The 19,998-nt window shown below is 24.9% G+C and overlaps 2 protein-coding genes across 4 annotated transcripts; both read right to left on the bottom strand.

The window, feature by feature from the left end:
* Positions 1-759: 759 nt before the first annotated feature.
* Positions 760-5,164, bottom strand: LOC132929764 (pre-mRNA-processing factor 17). The gene is made up of 10 exons (XM_060995323.1): positions 4,823-5,164; positions 3,022-3,238; positions 2,694-2,905; positions 2,475-2,571; positions 2,196-2,410; positions 2,018-2,126; positions 1,777-1,931; positions 1,529-1,662; positions 1,140-1,361; positions 760-1,073 (listed from the first exon to the last, which is right to left on the bottom strand). Exons 1-10 carry the CDS (start codon positions 4,970-4,972, stop codon positions 896-898), a joined length of 1,689 nt encoding a protein of 562 aa, XP_060851306.1. The 5' UTR covers positions 4,973-5,164; the 3' UTR covers positions 760-895.
* A 978-nt stretch (positions 5,165-6,142) lies between these two features.
* LOC132929212 (S-adenosylmethionine decarboxylase proenzyme 2) lies at positions 6,143-16,656 on the bottom strand. Of its 3 annotated transcripts, XM_060994394.1 has the most exons (8): positions 16,529-16,656; positions 15,903-16,017; positions 10,764-10,850; positions 9,442-9,674; positions 9,171-9,376; positions 9,003-9,095; positions 6,960-7,115; positions 6,143-6,870 (listed from the first exon to the last, which is right to left on the bottom strand). In XM_060994394.1, exons 2-8 carry the CDS (start codon positions 16,004-16,006, stop codon positions 6,733-6,735), a joined length of 1,017 nt encoding a protein of 338 aa, XP_060850377.1. In that variant the 5' UTR covers positions 16,007-16,017; positions 16,529-16,656; the 3' UTR covers positions 6,143-6,732. The 3 variants fall into 3 exon arrangements, with proteins under 3 accessions (XP_060850377.1, XP_060850378.1, XP_060850380.1); XM_060994395.1 differs by lacking the exon at positions 16,529-16,656 and having other exon boundaries at positions 9,171-9,367; positions 15,903-16,253; XM_060994397.1 differs by lacking the exons at positions 15,903-16,017; positions 16,529-16,656 and having other exon boundaries at positions 9,442-9,690.
* Between the last annotated feature and the right edge of the window lie 3,342 nt (positions 16,657-19,998).

Raw genomic sequence — 19,998 nt, 5'->3', positions numbered from 1 at the left:
GATGTACATATCAACATGTGCAACTAATAAGGCAGTAACTGCATCTGATTCTATAGAAAGCCTTTGGTTGATTTATGCTACTATCAGTTTTGTTGAAAATCATTATGTTCTATACACAGATATACAAACTTACGTACAAATTAACTTTAAACATAACATATATTTACATATCTGTGATACTATGTTATAATTGCATCATTAATTGAGTCTTGAGTTTACTTGAGTTTAATATGAATAAATGTTGAATATTTTATTCGCTATTAAAATTCAAACGTAATACCTAGCTTTTATGTTCTTGAAGAAAAATTGTTCATCTAGCCCCCTCCCCCTATTGAATTCTAGATCCGTGCCTGGTCCTGATTGCATTCTTAAAATATGAAAAAATTAACAGTTACATTACACAATAGAAAAATAAATGTTGAGTAAATTGTATAGATCCATTGTTTTTAAATTTTATAATAACTAAAAACTATTAGTAGTGTCACTGTTGCTTATCTTTTACGTCCATGAATTTAGCATTGAATATGTTTACACATATCAAATTTCAAGGTAACTTTTTAAATCTCTAGTATGCCACTGACCATTTCTTTTAATGTTTCAATCTAAGTTAATAATACACAAAATATTATCTTCAAAACCATTTTTAAATCGATAATTGAGACATTTAAAAAAAAGGTTAATTCATGTTTATATCAAACTACTTCAAATTAATTTTACCCAATATTTTTAGGATCTAATGTGAAATAATATACAAGTTAATTTTTATAAAATGTTATTATAATAATTGTCAAAGGGTATTTATATATATATACATTACATGTTTGAGAATCTTACAGCACAAATCATGAGAGGCTAACATTAAAGATACCCAAAATATATTTGATGTATATCTTAATTAATCCCAATATTTGATAAGTCCATCCCATCCAGCAGTTGCTACTTTGCTAGGTTCGTGTGGATGCCATAAAGCAGCAATACACACATTATCGTGTGCTTTCCATTTTGTATACAAACGACTTGTTTTCCAATCCCAAATAAATACTTTTCCATCAGCATCTCCTGAGACTAGGTAACTAAACCAATAAATAAATCATAAAAATTAAATAATATCCAATATAAGAAACATGTGTAATTTGTACCTCATATCAGGTGAAAAGTCTAATGAACAGGCATATCCAGCAACCATATGACCAGAAAAACTCTTTTTTCTATTCACTTTAAAACGATTCATTGCTGAGAATATAACTATTTTATTATCCATACTCTGACAAGCTAGCCACTTTTTATTTGGTGCGATTGTTACACTTGGCATTGAATGCATAGTTGGATCGGCTATATACTTCATATCTACTGGTATGTCCCTAAGTAAAATTTTCAAATTATTATTTATTTTATTATTTTTTGGTTCAACTAAAATACTTTTTCTTAAGTTTAAATTAAAAATCAATAATATTTTAATTTTAAAGTGTTCAAATGTTTGTAAAGCTGTGATAATTAAAATATAGTATAATTTTATATTATGTATTACCATTCCCAAACGCGTAAACTTTTATCATCAGATGTTGTGACAAATCGTCTATTTTCATCAACAAAGGTGATACTGTTAACTGCTCCTAAATGTCTTTCATATTCTTGAACAATATTTCCTGATCTAGTGTCCCACTAAAATCATGTTTATTTAAAAATATAAATTAATAAATTACTAATATCATCAAATTAACTCAATTATTTTTTTTATAACAAAAATGATAAAAAAAATATATATTTTTCACTTACACAAACAATTTTTTTATCAGCTGTACCAGCAACAAATAAATGTTGTTTTTCTTCTTCTGGATTGAATTTTACACAATATAATACTTTATGATTTGTAAAACTTTTTATGCAATCTCCAGTTTCCGTGTCCCATAGCTTAACATACCGATCATACGCTAAGTAAATAATAACATTTATTATTGATTTGTAATTAAAATATCTTTAAGATTAGTATAATTTAAAATTAAATATAATAGGATACCTGCTGATAAAAATTTTGTGCCTTTATTGTTGAAACATGTATCTCTAACGGCTTGTGTATGGCCTATATAAGTACGAATACATTTTCTATCTCTATAGACATCCCACAACTAAAAAATACATCACATTTTTAAAACACTACATAATTAGTTAAAAAAAATAATAAATTAAATAGATACCTTAACTCTACAATCCATGCTGCAAGACATAAGTAAATGAGCAGACCTCGGGAACCATCTAATAGCTGATATACCTTTAGTATGACCCTGCCATGTATGTATATGTGCTTTAGGAAGGAAACATCTATCAGGAGGTGCATTTGATTTAAGATTAACACCTACATCTTGTGGAATATGTAAAAATGAACGTCCTTGATAATCAACAGGATCTTTAACTATAAAAATAATTGTTCACATTTTAATCTGAAATTCATTATTTTAAATTTTAAATAAAATTACTATGCAGAATTGATTTTTCTTTAAAGCTTTTATCTTCAACTTTTTTGCCACGTTTATGTTTTTTTGCAAGGAATTCTTCAATAGCAATTGCATCTTCCTATAAACAATCAATTATCAGTAAATTATCAATTAATTATGATTAACTACAAAAAAAAAATTAAGCATTAAAACATAAAAAGAATTTCAAAAACCCTATAATCATATCAAACATTTTCTTACTCCTTCTGGTTTTGATATTTTCTCTTCATCAACATAACATCCCCAAGGTCCTAGATATCCATCAATATCTTCTGGATTGTCATTTTTATGACGTTTTCTTTTATCAGCTGGCCTTTTCGGCACAGATTCAAAAACTGTTTTAAATTCATCAGAATCATCAGGCTTACGACCAATAATTTCATTAGAATCAACTGTAGGATCCAGAGCATAACCTAATTGAACAATTAATAGAAAAATATATTATAAATATTTTGCTACTTAAATAATTCATTAATATTTAAAAACAAAAATTATAGTAATTGTATTCTTTAATTTATTTTTAACATACCATAACTATGAAATGTTCTTCTTTGAGTTTCAAACATGAAATCATTAATATGTGCTTTTTCAACAAATCCAGTCATCATGTTTTTAGGGGCTTTTTGCTGTTGTGTCAAAAAAGGATTTTCTGGTCCTGCAACTGGTGTGAAAAGCTCTTCATATTTCATATTCCGAGTGATTTCTTTTGTTCCAACATCAAGATACTGAACTGATGTATCTGGCCCCTAATAAATAAATATAATATATTAAATATAGAGCCAATAAAAATCAAGACCATTGAGAATATACATACAAATATATACTTAAATAGGTATTCTAAGTGATAATATTTTTAGTAATAATTAATTTCTCTTCCGGTTTACATTGGATTGAATCAGGACTTGTTTTTAAGGAATTGCATATTTATAGAAATATTTGAATGTGTTTACATTCCCAGAATATCTAGTAAGTTTTGTACATTTTTAAAAGATCTTTTTATGCATTTTTTGCACTTAATCAAGTAACAGACAAGCATATATGATTTTCAATTATTTGAAGGATAAGTTAATGTAGACTTATTTTGGCCCCAGCTTTAAGGACTGTAACTAAAGTAACAATCAAAAGATTAGGTAGATTAAGACAAAGAACTACATGTTACTGATTTTAGTGAACAAAAACATACGCAGGTAAATAACCTAAGTGAAGAAACAATAAATAAACTTGTGAAAACTATTTTATAATGTATACAATAAAGATCTGACATCAATTTTTTTGAAAATTGAGTCAAGTGAAAAACAAGAAACTGTATGGAAAACTGTTTGTTATTGAAAAACATTATCTCAACAATGTCATTAAATGGAGCTGCATAGAATATTTTCTAATACTTTTAGATATAATGGTAATATCCATATTTATCTCTTTTGTCTTTATGCATAGTAAGTTATGAATTATGAAACAATACTGAGTGTAACAGAAGACCTTCAAAAAATATTTGTTCTTAAAAAAAGTACAAACATTGATATTGATAATGTTGTACTAAAAACAAATAGCAAAAATTGGTTCCAACTTAGCAACTTAGTGATTAAAAATTACAATATCACCTTTTACTAAGAACCTGTTAACCACAAAAATAAAAATCAATTTTTATCTTCAACGATATTGTGATGGTATACTTGGACAGTACACAATACTTGAAGAACAAATTAATGATATTATAGTAAGTATGAAATTATTAAGTCCAAAAATAATCAAAAGAACTTTATTACTCAAGTTTTTTTTAAGAAGAAAACAATATTTCAAATTTTTATAAATTAAAATTATTTGATGAGAACTGAGAAATATAAAGTTGGTAGTTTTATTTATCTGTAAGCTGGTTTATTCTCAACTGCTACAATATTAAAAATGATTAAGACCTTAGCTTAATCAAAAATCTTCATTAAATTGTATGATATCCAACTAAGAATTTGAGTATTACATTAAAAGATGATCAGACATAATACTACTGTATATATAATATATATATATTGATAAAGTTAAATTAAAACCATAAATTATATACCTAACAATAATATTATAATAATCATAAAAAAGTAAAAGCAAATTGCTGATATTACGGTAGTAGTGTAACTGAAATGAGTAATAGAAATTAAAGTAGTCGTTATGACCCAAAAAATATAAAACAATTTTACTAAAACAGAAATATTTTTAAACTAAATAATGTAACTTTACTTGTACTGTACAATAAATTTTACAACTGAAGCTATATTTAATTTTAAATAGGAATAATCGAATCAAGCTAAACATAATTAATAGACATTTTAAAAACTTACTGGTGGCAAAACATTGGGAGCTGCATTTACTGCAAACTTTTCATTCAATTCAACAACACTTATTGAATTATTAAAAGGGGTTTCTTGAGATGTATTTGTTGATGGATCTTCTTCATCACTACTGCTACCATAATCTTTTAGATTCAACATTTTGTACGCCTATTTTGCTTAATAAAGGACAAAATATGTAACTTAATGATTTCTGATACTATAGTAAGTAGTAACAAACTATATAGACAAACATATAATAGATGTAACTATCGTTAAACGTTACAAGTAATTGTATTTAGTACATTTTACTATTATGATGTACAATTTATTGTTGATATCATTGGTATTTGGTATCAACTATCAAAACACGTTGAGCGCGGCGCTCTAGAGCTAAGTGGATACACAATATGCTCACTAGCGCGATCTAGTAATTTACTTCAGTAAGCAATGTTCCATATTCCATAGACGGCATAGATATTGAAATATTTGTAACCTTTCTATTTATGTCCCATTCTTCCATACCACTTCAACCATTGATTGTAAATAGTATTTATAATTAATGCTACAACTCACTAAACCAGTATTATAGATTACCTTGATTAGAACAGTAGTGTACCTACCTCAGAAATATGATTTGTTCAAAATTTAGATTGTTTTGTACATACCAGAAGCCAGTGTAATTTTATTCTATCAATACCCTTATACATGTAGAAATAGATATTTCTCTAAACTTATTCAATACCTTTTTGTAAATTTGTTTACAAATTGTTTAAATTTGAACTTCAAATGCTCATTAAAAAAATTATTTTTTAGTAAGCAATAAGTATGAAGTATTTATATTGATTATTTCATCAATTTTTAATGATAAAATTATTTTTATTTGTTTGAAAATTGATGAATTTTGTTAAAAATTGACCAAATCATTTTTTTTTTTTTTTTTTGTAATTGGTACTTAAATAATGATTTATTTGTTCGTATAATATAACCAGATAATATAATTGTACTAAACAACTATTTTACAAAATTAAAAGGAAAAATAATTTTAAAAGTAAAAGTTCTATTTAAATAGAGTAGCCTGAGTAACTATACACATTAAATATGTATAATATGATGTATTTGAATTAAACAATAAGTAATTTTAATCGATACTCATGTTTTTCAATGTGTTAACTTTTGAGTTAATAACCATAATGCTTACTTAGGAAATTTAAAAACAAATAATTGAATGTCCGCTGTACAGTTTTTTCCATTATTATTAATAAATAATGTAATTTATTCAACGTATCTCTGATCTTAAGAGATAATAATTTAAATTAAAAAGGAAGAAAATATACAAACTAAAGCTTTTAATAACTAACTTTAAACTTTATATATAACATTCTATTTTGAAACAATTTATTTTCATAAATTAATATTTTAAATAAATAACATAATAAAATGCATAATTAAAATGTAAAAACAATGTCATACACTTAAAAGTAGTAGGTGTCTAAACAGTCTAAAAGAATGTAATGTTTCGAAAAAAAAATATATATAAAAATGTAATAACAAATATTTATAAATGGAAATTTATTTATGGCGCATCAATTTTGTATATGCCTCAAATCAAAATGCTTGCCACATAATCACAATTAAACCAAGCGTATTTAGTGTCCGTAACAGGAACATATAATGTTCATGAATATTTTTTTCAAATTACATGAACAAATAAAAACAACTATGTTACAGAATTCTAGTATACACCAGAATGTTATAAGTAATACATTTTACACTATTTTAAAACGACGCCATGCAAAGTGATAAATAGGTTTGGTGACACATAGAGTTTTTATGCAGACTAGAACAACTAGGACAGCTGTGTAATGTGGCAATAGCAGCATTTGGGTTTTGTTGAGAGGCGTGTCCCACACCGGTTTATCTCAGCTTGGGTATTTGGAGTAAAACGATACAGTTAAGTCATGGTTCTTCAGCGAACATGTCTTGTTTGAATCTTGTTGCCATTCACCTAGTTGCGTTAAATATTTAAATTCCTTGTGATTTGATTTACCTGGCGATTTCTGTTTAAAAAAAACAACAAGTTATTTAATTTAAAATATTTGACATCGTTTAAAGATTGATGTTAAGTAACTTTATAATTTTTATATACCTCATTTGTAAACATGGTGAGCACGCATTTTTCTGGTTGGAATGTTTTTAGCACTTTTAAAATGAGTTCCTTGTAAGAGCTTTGAGGAACATTTGTCTCAAAACTAACATAAGAAAATTCTTGTTGTGGAGTTATATGAATAGTCATATAATGTCCCTGAAAAACAAAAACATACACTAATTAGAAAACATTACATATTTACTATTCATGATATTATACGTAATATTTCTACTAATAATAAAATAAACAATGTTAATAATATTTAAGAACTATTAAATAATGTTTAATTAACCCTACACTTAGATCATAAAAATAATAACGACTTGTTGACAACCAAAAAGCTGAAACATATTGATAAGTTGTTAAATAACAGTAGTACTAATGGAAACACTGTAAAATATGAGAGTCATTTAGCAAACAGCAGAATCAAAGTCGACTGGTCCAGAGTTGAAAAAAATAGAGCTTATTTTTAAAAATCTTAATAACGTTAAGAAGACATCTTACCTGCATGTATTATCTCTGTCTTACACACGTACGACATAGTAAATTTTTGTTCACCAGTTTCAATAGTGTACTTTTAGTTTTAATATTAGAGTGAATTGACCTTTCATCAAACTTTTAGATAAGAACATAATCTGTGTTCTCTCGTTGGCTTTTTACTATATTTTAATTTTTAGGTGTGTTATGAGTATGCAATTATTAAATATTTGAAAATGATCATAATTCACTTAAAAATTGAAATATCGTAAAAAGCCAACAAAAGAATACAGATAATGTTCTTACCTAAAAGTTTGATAATAGGTCAATGCACTCTAATATTAAAACTAAAAGTACACTATTGAAACTGGTGAACGAAAATTTACTATGTCGTATGTGTGTAAGAAGGAGACAGCACATGCGGGTGAGACGTCCTCTTAAGTCCCAGGAGAAGATGAAATGAATCCAGAACTGCTCAAATAGGTGAGGAAAGATCTAACAGAAATTTAACTCCTAGTAAAAGAAGTGTGAAATAATGAACTCAGTGGCATGACTAACTGAAAATGTTCTAGGGATATAGTTGGATAGTACCAAGGTGGCTTTAAATGACATATCACACTCACAGTTCACAGTGTTCACACATTAAGACAACTAATGTAGAAATATTATGAGTACAAATCAATGGCGGACTGGGAGAAAAACACAGCCCGGGAAAATCATAATTTTTGCAGCTCTCAGTACACTATCGGCCCTTTATATATTATATCATTGAGTATAGATATTAACTATACTCAATGATTATATATATATATATAATTATTATATACTTTTGTAAACACAATTTAGCTTTTAAATTTTAAATTTTTAAATATTTTAATTAATTGATATAAAACAAAATAAAATAAATAACTATTTGAGATTCTAGATAACACAAGCTGGTCCCTCATTTTAAAATAATCAGAAATCTGGGGTTTTATATTTAATAATATTACATACTTATTAGGTAATATTTCAATTTATAATTTCAGAATAATAATATTAAAAAATATATATTTTAGCGGCGGCCCTCCGGGAAATTTTCCGGTATCCCGGTCGTCCAGTCCGCCACTGAGTACAATAGACTTTCATATTATGTGTTTGTAGACTTCAAACAAGCATAATATGACAGCATTAAATCTCATACAATTGTTGAATTGTAGATAACTCTAAAAAACTTTGGCAAACCTAATACATTAGTGTAACTAGTACTGTAACAGTAACATATTACTGTTTTAAAAAAAGACCTAATGAAAACCTATGTCAGCTTTATGATAAGACAAGACAGTATATGGCATTAAAACAAGTTAGTAGGAAAAAGACTAAGAGGCAAGTTCTGCAGAGATGATAAGATACAGTGAAAAAAGATCTGAAGAATCCAATGTGCTATAGATAAAAGAGTGGCGTTCAATAGAGAGAGGTGGAAGAGCGTAATAGAAATGCTGATAGAAATAAATTGACAGTTATAAGCCTTAGAACAAGAAAAAGAAATAATTTTAAATCAAATGAATAATTACAGCTAATTCTTACCTCTTTTGCAATACCATTCATAGAATAACCACAGGGTTCAAACAAGAAATCATCAATTTTCATATTAGGCAACAATTCCGATATTCCAGAATCCTAAAATTGTGTTCAAAAACAAAAATGGTTATTTGAGTAAATTAATTTTTTTTTAAACTATTATACTTATAGTACCTGAGTAGCTTGACTTGCATTAGCTGACTGTTCTTTTGTGAATATTTGCATGACGTGCGGATCCAAGTTGGTCATGAGTATCTCCAATGTTTGATCAGGATTTTGTTTTTCTTTTCCAAAACATTCAACTGGATGTAAAGCATATAAATACCAAGAGTCATCTGTTTTTGATGAACGCATACACCTAGCCACTCCAGCTGTAGAACATGTTTTTAATAACAAATTGTATTGATTGTATTGTATTAGCTTCTAAAGAGTAATATTTACATACTTCCTTTAAATATGATGTTTAAAGATTCAATTTCTAATTTAAAGTTGCGATATGTATCTTTTTGAAGTTCAGGACGTTCAAAGTTTTTACGAGAATAAAACACATCTTCTACTTCATCAAATCCAGTGAATTCGTGCACGTTGAGCAGTAATGGTTTAATGCATTCTATTGGAGTTGTTGTGCCACAAGTCTTCAATATGAACCGGCGTTTTGTAACAAACATGCTACTTTCACTGTAAATATCAAATTCTATAGATTTAATTATTTTATTTATTATTAAATATAAAATGATTTTAATTATAAAAACAATCATTATATATATAAAAGAAATTATGCCAGTAGCATTGAGGTATTGAGTTTGATGTAACATAATTAATACAATATAACTAACATATTTACTAACATTTACAGTAAGATCAAGATGTTCACCTCAAGAAATTAACTGATCTGAATCTTTGAATATTATTTATATTAGCATATGGCTCCGGGTGCTCCAGGGCATAAATAATAAAGACACAATTTAACAATAGGTAATAAGGACTAATAAAACTAGTGAATTAGCTGAGGCTAATATTAATGTAAAAGATTAAAATTAAAATTAAAAGATTACAGCAGAATAAAAAATAATAAATTTGGTAACAGAATTGGTAACGTATGGCTCATTCTCTTTCTCTCTCCGATTAGGCTTGAACTGAGTCACAAACGCATATCTAAATTTTTCATCCACTTAATGGCATCATCATTGGCTAAGTGGATTTCCTCAAAACCTCCCGCGTATTTTGTTATTAGGTATTCATTTACTATGTGCCTGACAATTTGTATTTGCCTACAGTCACATAAAGGGGATTAATCTTTGAAGAAGGGCAACATTGTGAAATTATGTAATCATCCACGGTAAGATGGTTTGAACAAAAATTATTTTAGTAAGCGTGTTATATAGTACTTGGGAAATTATAGTTAAGAATTCTGACCAATTAATTATTATTAGTATTTTATAGATATGATAGGTATAATGATACAATTTCCAATACATTTTGATAATATTTGGACTATATATAGGATATTCAATAAAAGATTGTAGATAAACTCAAAGTACATAAATCAAATTATGATAAAACTAATTTGAAAGCAATGATAACACAACATGTAGACCAGCCTTTAGGGGTAAGCTAAGCAAGTTAAATTTTAAGCGCCTAATCTTTTTTATTTTAATTTTATTTAATACATAAACTATCCATTAAAATAATTCAAAAACTAAACAATAGATGTTTCTAGTTTAAATTTTAGATTTAATCAAAATGCTTTTTTTTTTAGTATCTTACCTTAGAACATAAGCATCAATCTCGTCATTGCTGGTATAACTAATTACTTCACAACAAGCAGCTTTTAAGAGGTCTTCGTACTTTTCTCTAAAGCAAACAATAATGCATTAATTAAAGTGATTAAGTTTAACACAAGATTATTTAGTGGTATTATAGCTCATAAAAAACTTTATCTAAATATATTTATCTATGTTTTTGAAGAGGTCATTACATTTAGATATTTACAGTATTATGCATAATATGTCAGTCCCAGTCATATTTTATTCCTCTAATAATTTATCTGGGTTCATATAATTCTCTTGGGCTTAAATACCCATATAGCATGTATATATACATACTATTAAGAAATACCTGCTACTATGAGAACTGAAAATAAATTATTATCATATAAAAAACAAAATTTAAGAAAACAAATGGATCATTTAAATTGTTCTAACAGTATAAATTTGAAAAATCATTCAATTATTTAATAATTAATTTACAACTATTATGCATTATATAGATTATTGATTGTTTTATTAAAATCTTTTTCAATGTGTAATATGATATGCAACAAGAATAATACATACATTGTCATTAAATTTTATTATAGTTTCGATAATGATATACATTGTATATTATAATATATTATATTATACAACATAAAAGAGTACTAAAGGTAAATCAGGTTACATGCATATTGCTTACTCAAACAAAATTATCAGTTCTGTATTAAATAAAATATTTTATCATAGGAAACATTGTAAACCAAAGGGATACAATTGCCATTTGATGTGATTACTGATTAGAAAGATTAGTTATGAAATTCCATTAAAAATAGATCAAAAGCAAGTATAAAATTACACTGATAAAAGAAAATTATATAAGCAATATTATTAAAATCAAATTAAAAGCTTACATTTTTCTTATACATATTTCTAAATACAGATTTGTACTACTACACAGTAACTGGTAAATATTTACTGGGATAAATATTAAATATAATATTATAAACAAGAAAAAGATACTATATAGTACATTATTTGTTAGTTTTTATATATTAATTAATCATACATCAATGGTTTTTTTGTATTTATACTATATATACATTCATAATAATACTAAAATAATAATTTAATTTATTTAAGTGATAAAAGCATTTTCATAATAGCTTTAGTTTTAAAAACTAAAATATAAATTTAATTCCCTAAAAAAACCACCCTCAAAATTAAAAATTGAATTATTTTTCAGTAACATTTGATGAAATACAAAAAAAAAACACACATCAATGTAAAATCTATAAATAAAATTAATTTACCAGTTAGAATCTAAAAATATATAATAGATAACTAATTTTTGAAGGTATAATTAAGTATAGCATAAAAAGGTCTTGCAAGACTAAATCATTTTAAGAAAAAATATAATTAAAATTTTAGTACATAACAGACTATAAGTAAAATGTAATAACAGCATTAACAATTTTATTTATAATTTAAATTGTATATAGCTCCTCCTGTATTCACACATATGCTTGTTGATTACCATCCTAAAGGTATATCACTACACACACTTAAATTGCTCAAAATAAAATTATAGCTAGTTTTTAATTAACTATGTTAACTACTTATAATATGTGATTATTAGTTTAAATAAAAAATAATTCTTTTAACATAAAAAACTCATTACTTTAAAAAATCATTATATTATAAATTTAAATTACTAATACGTTTAAGCTTACATTACACTTATTGTAGTTTATTTAATATAAGTTAATATTAAATTTATGGTTTACTATTTTTCTTTTAACTGTATAAATTTATAAATGTTTTATATTATGTTCTGCATCAGAATATTTTTTGAAATATTTCGATGTATAAAAATTTAATTTTGAATGAGTAGTTTAGCTTATATGTTTGAATATTAGAATATGTAAAATACTTCAGATTAAAGTATTATAATTTGATAATTTACAATACAATTGTGTTAAGTTAAGTTTAATCTAATAAGAGCTTTAAATAAATCCTAATTAGTAATTACTAATTACTATTCAATTTAAATTAAAGCTTAATATCAAATAAATATGGACATAATATGGTTTAATTATTTTTAATCATATCAAAATATAATTATAAAAATAAATCTAAAGATAAAAATATTCAGATTATAATTTCATTGATTAGATATATGTCAGCAATATTATTATATTGTAAACACTAAGAAATATAAAGTAATTATAAGAAGTTAAATTTAAGTTAAATTTTAATTGTAATTAGTTTTTTAATTTTAAAACTAAAAATAACTATTATACAATATACTTGTATCAAAAATGAATGGTTGCTTTCATAATAGTTTGTTAATACATATTAACAACATTCTTGTTCATTTGTATAATATATTATCATTTATTTAAAAACTTGATATGTAATAAAAAATAATAATAGATGTATTTTATTATTATTATTATTATTTTATCTTAGAATTTTAATTATAATGGTTATTAGCTATACTCACTTTTTATATTTTATTTTAAAACATGCATTTCTTAGTTTTTTTTTTTTTTTTTTTTGATGTTCTTAATATCGAGATTAATTTGTATAGATAAATAGTTGTCTTAATTTAATTTAATTTAGTAACAGAAACTATAACTTATGATAATGCTACTTGTACATAATATACTAACTGTAAATATTATTTTAGTTTGTTTAATACAATTAAATTTAATTATGAATATAATTTTATATATTTTCTTACTGCCCTAATAAAGTTTTAAAATAAATTGAAATGACTATGATCAGAGTCAAAATTGTCACGATAGTAATTGTAAATTAAATTAAATTCTTGCAATATGTTAATATTTATACTTATCAAGAATTTTATTTTGAATACTTAAAATTAGTACAATATCATAGCTATTTACGATTTAAATTTATATACACATACATTGTGAGAAGTTAAGATTAAAATTTAAAATTGCATTCTTTTTTTTTTGTTTACCGAGACACAATTTATAGATACTACTTATTATAGACACGTTTTATTAGTTTTTTTTGCATATTTTTTTTTATCACTTAAATTCAAGTATCATATTCAATATAGTAGTAATAGGTAGCGAGTTACTAGTAGCTAATATTATATATATAAAAAATTATATTGATAAATCAATTTCAATGGTTGAATCCATAAAATAGGCTTATCGTTTTATTAATTATATACACATGAGGCACTTTAGAACCAACTTATCAAACCTAGACGAGGATAAGATAAATTATGGTTCTTAAAATATTGTAAAATTTTATCATGAAATAAAAAAAATTATATAATAAGTTAAACATAAAGACATGGACTAAACTATATATTAATTTATATTATTATTAACCTTCACATACATATTATTATGGTTTTTTTTTTCATATTTTTGGCGCCGAAAATAAATGGACTGTTTCCAAGAAGTGCACTAAAATAAGCTATAAAGTAATATTGTTGTTTTTAAGTAACATTTTTGAATTCAAAGTTCACAAATAAAAGAAAACATTAATAAAAATAGTTTTTTTCAGAAGTCTTAATAACAAAAATTAAATTAATTATAATTAGGTATAGAAAATACAATATTATAGTATAAATAAGTTATACTTAAAATTGAGCAAATTCTCAGTGGTTTTTAAATTTTATAAATGATTTTGAATAGAACCTAACTCGGTTGAAATGTACGTTAGATTTCTTAGTTCTTTTCACTGTATACCTAACTTAATCTTGATAATAATTACGATTATTAGCCTAATTTAAAATATTTCGATTTATACTCTATACAAATTATAACTGCAGTTTGAGAGTGTAAAATATTTGTATTAACCCTTCCTCCCTCTAAAAAGTGAACATTATTTTTAAATAAATTAAATACTATTTTATATACTAAGTGACATATTACAAATAATAATTTAGTATCTTAGTTCTTTAGTAATTTAGTATCTTCATAGTTTATTTAACTTTTAAGTTTAATATTAAATATTATTAGTATAATTGGAATTGCCAAGTTTAAAAGGCAATGAAGGACTAAAAATTAAATGTATAAGTACATTAAAAAAACCATTCTGAAGTATAAACAGTTATACACTTACACTTGAAATTAAAAATATTATAATAAACTCATAAAATATTTATTTGTTCTATGCTATTATTATGAAATGAATTTTAATTTATACTTATTATAATAGATAATAAATAGGGCCATGTAAATACAATATGTATAAATAAAATAAAATAAATTCAAAAGTAAAAAAGCATCATGTTGTAAAACATATCACCACAGAACTCTGTATTAACAAACAAATTTCTCAAAAACAATTATTTATATCTAAAAATTGTTAAACCATTGTCTAATCATTTAATTTGTTCTGGGTTATTTAAATATGATTTAACAATTTATAGAGATTTAAATTCAAATATGTTACTTATTATTAAGCATAAACAACATAATCAAAATTAAAAGAAACGAACATTTTTAATAATATATATTTCTTTTAAATGCATTTATGGAAACTGATCTGATCTATGATAATATTTGTAACTTGAACAATTATTAATGTTCTATATTATATAAATTGTAGTTTTGGTCAAATAAGGGTGTTTTGTTCATTATTAAAATAAACCAGTTTATACAGAAAATTCAGTCAAAAATTACTATCCTTAATTTGATTTGTGAAATTAAAATGTTGACCAAAATAATACAGGTAGGTACTAACTACTAAGTACTAAAATAAATCAAATTACTGTCTTTAATAAATTAATAGGTATTTAAAATATTAAGTAGGCAGGTACTCACTATCTAATTTAAAAATTAAAAAAAAAATAATAATAATTCATCTAAGAATATAATGCATTATTTTATGACAATATATGTAATACACTTAATTATAACCAGATTGTCCAGATTTATAATTTTGTTTCATTAATATAATTTTCCTTTAGATATAAATGATCTAAATGATTTGACCAAAAAATAAAAGGTTTGATTCAAGGTTAATGTGTAATTATAAATTAAATATTCTAAAACAGAACAAAACCTATAGCCAAGGACTGCAATCATTAAGCTCTTTACTGAAAAATTATTTTTTTTTAATCAACTAAAAAAATTAGATGAATTGAGAAACTTAAAAATTTTACCTTGGTATTTTTCTCAAGTCTCCATTTTCAACTTTACCATCTTGACGTCCAAACCATATTTCCAACAGCTTTTCGGCCCCTTCAAAGAAATCTTCTGTTGCCATATTCTCTTACCCTTTGAGAGATAAAAATAAATTAACGAATTTTCAAAATTCGAATACTGTTTGACTATTTTAAAATTTTGAAAAAATTAATAAATAAATAAATAAATAAAAAACAACCGGCTACATTTAGCCTGTTGTTAATCAGCGGATAACCGCCGAGCAAATGAAATCTGCAACCTCTCCGGTTCTCCATTATAACGTCGAAAACAAGACTTGCAGGCACCTTGTGACCCTGGATGCGCGCATGCGAACACAGAGGGGGAAAAGATAAACTCACCTCTTGACTGCAAGAAGTATAATAATTAATATATAGTGTGTGAGTATGTATTATGGTAGCTATCTACTGTGCGAACAAAAACGGGCCTTTTAAAATATAATTATTTTCGAGTGCTGTTTCGATGATAAAATGATAAATTTTGGTGCGTTCCGCAATACAACGGTGAACGCCAAACAGTCTCCGATAAAAAGATCTTCGTACCTATCACATTAATTAATAATAATTATTACTACATTGTTATTTACCGACACGACAGACAGTATGCACGTACGTCCACGACTTACTCTCACACGTAGTGGCCTGTACTAGTTATCGGCATTCAGCAAACCGCAGACGGTAATGCAATATTATTATCGATTTTCGAGGAAAATTGTGAAAAAAGAAAAGGTAATACAGTAATACCTCTTACACGGACAACGGACGTAACAACATAACCTCACACCGACGTGTGATAACAATATACTGATAACAAATTCGTGTTATTACTGTTTTATAAATCGTTTGACTTAGATTTGATTTGATTTTGTAAATTTTTGTCACATTTAGTCACATTACTCACAATTAATAATCTTTAAAGACTAAAGTGACCTTAAGTTACCATTTTATAAGCCGTAAACTCATTCGGCCCGTTCGGCTATTAATTTTATACATCTTAAAATTAAAAAGCTGTAAAATAGATGATCATTCTTCTATTTAGTAAGTAGTGGCATGTTAAATTTTTTTTGAAAGAGAGGACACATTTTCACAGATCACAATTCGTGATAAAAATTTAAATACTACCATTGCATATGTCATTTTTATTATCAAATACTCAAATGTAAGGATATAATACAGCTTTCAAATTAAATAATAATAAAATATTATTGATAATTGTTCACATTTGTATATTTACTAAAAATAATCCAAAAGGTGTGGAAAGGGTAATGAGAACCCTTTTATTAGATTTCTAAGCTGTTATCTTCATAAAATATTTTTTTATCGATATTTATAGAAAAAATGTAAAAATTTCAAATATCTATAAATAACTTATAGGATACTCAAAACATTTTGAAAATTATATTATATTCATATAATTATACTAATAAAGTAATAAAAGCATTTGGTGAACATTTAAGATTCATACGAGCTACGGTTATTTGATTTTGAATTAAGTATAGCCAGTATAGGTACCAAAAAAACAAAATCTTTGTTAAAAATTTGTTTTGTGTAAAAATTTCAGTTATTTCCAATTATTGAGAAAAGTTCAGAAAATTTTTTACTTTTGCCCTATAAAGTATCAAATGGATTTTTTCTGTTCGATACCATCATCACAAAGTTGATAATCGAAACATTTTTACATCTTTAAAAAATTATGATAGACAAAATAAAAAAAACACACGTCATTGTAAAATGTATTTTCATCACTTCACACAGAATTTAAAATGTAAAATTTGAAATAGTATAATTCCCTGTTTTAATATTTTAAACATCTCAAGTTGTAAGTATCTACCATACTTAATATCCATAATCCATTTATCTAGATCCGTAGTACCTAGTACCTCCTTAGCTAATTATCATATATTTAAACCAACAAAAGCACACATATTCATTCTGCAGGAATAAGGCATATCTATCATCTTATATTCATATTATGCATACATATTTTTGTTTTATTTATATTTTTAGTTCGGCCGATTATTGAAATACCTCATAGACGAAATGGGGAGGGGGTACAAACTTTAAAAGTTTATACAAAATTGTGTATGTATTTTTTATATTTTTATAATATTGTGGCTATGTTTCAAATTTATAACAATATAAGAAACATTGTATTACATTTTGAAACTATTTAATCAAATCATACATTGACATTTTATTAGCAAATAATATAGGTAATCTAGTTAATGTCAATTTTGTTAGTATAGACTAATATAGTAATATGAAAGCTTGCTCAAAGAAGGTTATAATTGGGGAAATATATTAAAGCTCTCATTGAACATTTATTATAATGTATGCAGTTTTGTATTACAGAAAGTGTCATCAATGGGTGGCTCCTTTCATCAAATTATTTTCCTGTCATATTATACTCTTAGCATATATTCTTATTGTATTAATGATACAGATTGTATATTACTTGTAAAAATAAAAAAAATAAAAAAAAGTTTTGTATTAATGTTGTATCTAGAACCTGAAGTTATACCTACATTATAGAAAATATCCTAATAACTAAATGTTTGGTTTTATAGCTATATGTGAGATTTAAAACATAACAATTTAAACATTTTAAACTTAATACATAAGTATACCTTCGCAGAAATAGCGGATTTTATCTGACGAATATCACACGTCATGACTTAGATAGGTACTATATATTTTGGTTTTTATATGACGTTAACAAGTATAAAATATGAAAGCTATAAAATAAAATAGGACAAATATTTTAAATACACCTTCTATAGTTCTACGTACAAGTATTATAGGTACCGCTATGTATCAGATAAGTAGATATAGGTATATAATCAGAAATATATAATTATAGTATAGTAGGTATTAGGATTGTCATTAAGCGAAAGTAATGGAGAAAATAAATTATTATGCCACACAATTACCACGTAAATTATCAGTAAGTCAAAAAATTTAATAAATTTATAAATTCTCGCACACCTAGGTTATACAAAGTTATATATTAAATTATTGATTTGGTTTTAATTTTGTTGTGTTTCATTTAAAATATTTACAATTAGTACAATATTACGAGCAAAACTTAAATTGTTATTTATTTATTTTTGTGTTATTTTTTATGCGTCCTATTAATTACGATATATAATATAACTATTTAACTGCCTACGTTAAAATAAATATAGGTATCTTAACTTTCGATAAAACCAGGTATTTCAATAATAAATCATACCATATGGTTAAGGTATTTATTTTTCAAATAAAATATATTTAACTCACACACAACTTGATTCTATTGTATTATTGTCTCGTATAGGTACTTTATTATGTATTTACAATATTCATGTATAATTTACAAGTTGTAGCAAAAAATATGTAATAATAATAAATTTATTTTATCAGAGCTTTTACAACAACGAAAAGTTTCGGCCGTTTTTAGATGTTCTCAATAACTCTATAGCGATAGCCAAGATACCTACTGACTACTGATAACTGTTAAAAATGATTTAAACGAAAAGTAATTAGCATCAACAAAGTCTGACAAATTGAATGATAAATTATTATGCGTTTAGTAAATTAATTTCAAAGATTATTTTTGTATATTGTATTGAGATTTTATGTAAAAATAGTCTACAAAATCATAAGAATACATAAGAAACAGTATTTATTTAATTATATAGGTAATATAATATAATATTATTATAGTATATCTATAGTACCAACTTACTGTAATAATAATTGTGGTAGATACGAATTGTATTTTTATCATTTTTACTGTAACTTGCATTATTATTATGATTTATAAATTATAATACTAACATAATTCGCTATAGGTAGCCCATAATAGGAAATATATTGTGTACGTCATATTAAATTCGGTATCACATGTTTATTTGTCTATGCTTAAACTATTTATTATATAATAAATATGTAATATGTGCAATGTGCATGTTTCAATGAATATATTCATATCTATTAAAATCATTTATATGAATATTAAATATTGTGATAATAACTACCTAATCCCAGTATGTATCGTGGTAAAAAAAATGATCTA

Source organism: Rhopalosiphum padi, chromosome 4, assembly GCF_020882245.1.
Source record: "Rhopalosiphum padi isolate XX-2018 chromosome 4, ASM2088224v1, whole genome shotgun sequence".
NCBI lineage: Eukaryota > Metazoa > Arthropoda > Insecta > Hemiptera > Aphididae > Rhopalosiphum > Rhopalosiphum padi.
This window is presented reverse-complemented; position numbering and strand designations above follow the sequence as displayed.

What these genes read in the sequence shown, in the direction of transcription:
- LOC132929764 (XM_060995323.1), bottom strand. Translation starts at nt 4,972, where the DNA reads ATGTTGAATCTAAAAGATTATGGTAGCAGTAGTGATGAAGAAGATCCA. An exon ending in CACAAAATTTTTATCAGCAG is followed by an intron (nt 1,932 to 2,017) that starts GTATCCTATTAT and finishes TTATTTACTTAG; the next exon opens with CGTATGATCGGTATGTTAAG. An exon ending in GACTTTTCACCTGATATGAG is followed by an intron (nt 1,074 to 1,139) that starts GTACAAATTACA and finishes TTATTGGTTTAG; the next exon opens with TTACCTAGTCTCAGGAGATG.
- LOC132929212 (XM_060994394.1), bottom strand. Translation starts at nt 16,006, where the DNA reads ATGGCAACAGAAGATTTCTTTGAAGGGGCCGAAAAGCTGTTGGAAATA. An exon ending in GACTTGAGAAAAATACCAAG is followed by an intron (nt 10,851 to 15,902) that starts GTAAAATTTTTA and finishes TGTTTGCTTTAG; the next exon opens with AGAAAAGTACGAAGACCTCT. An exon ending in ATTGATGCTTATGTTCTAAG is followed by an intron (nt 9,675 to 10,763) that starts GTAAGATACTAA and finishes TGATATTTACAG; the next exon opens with TGAAAGTAGCATGTTTGTTA.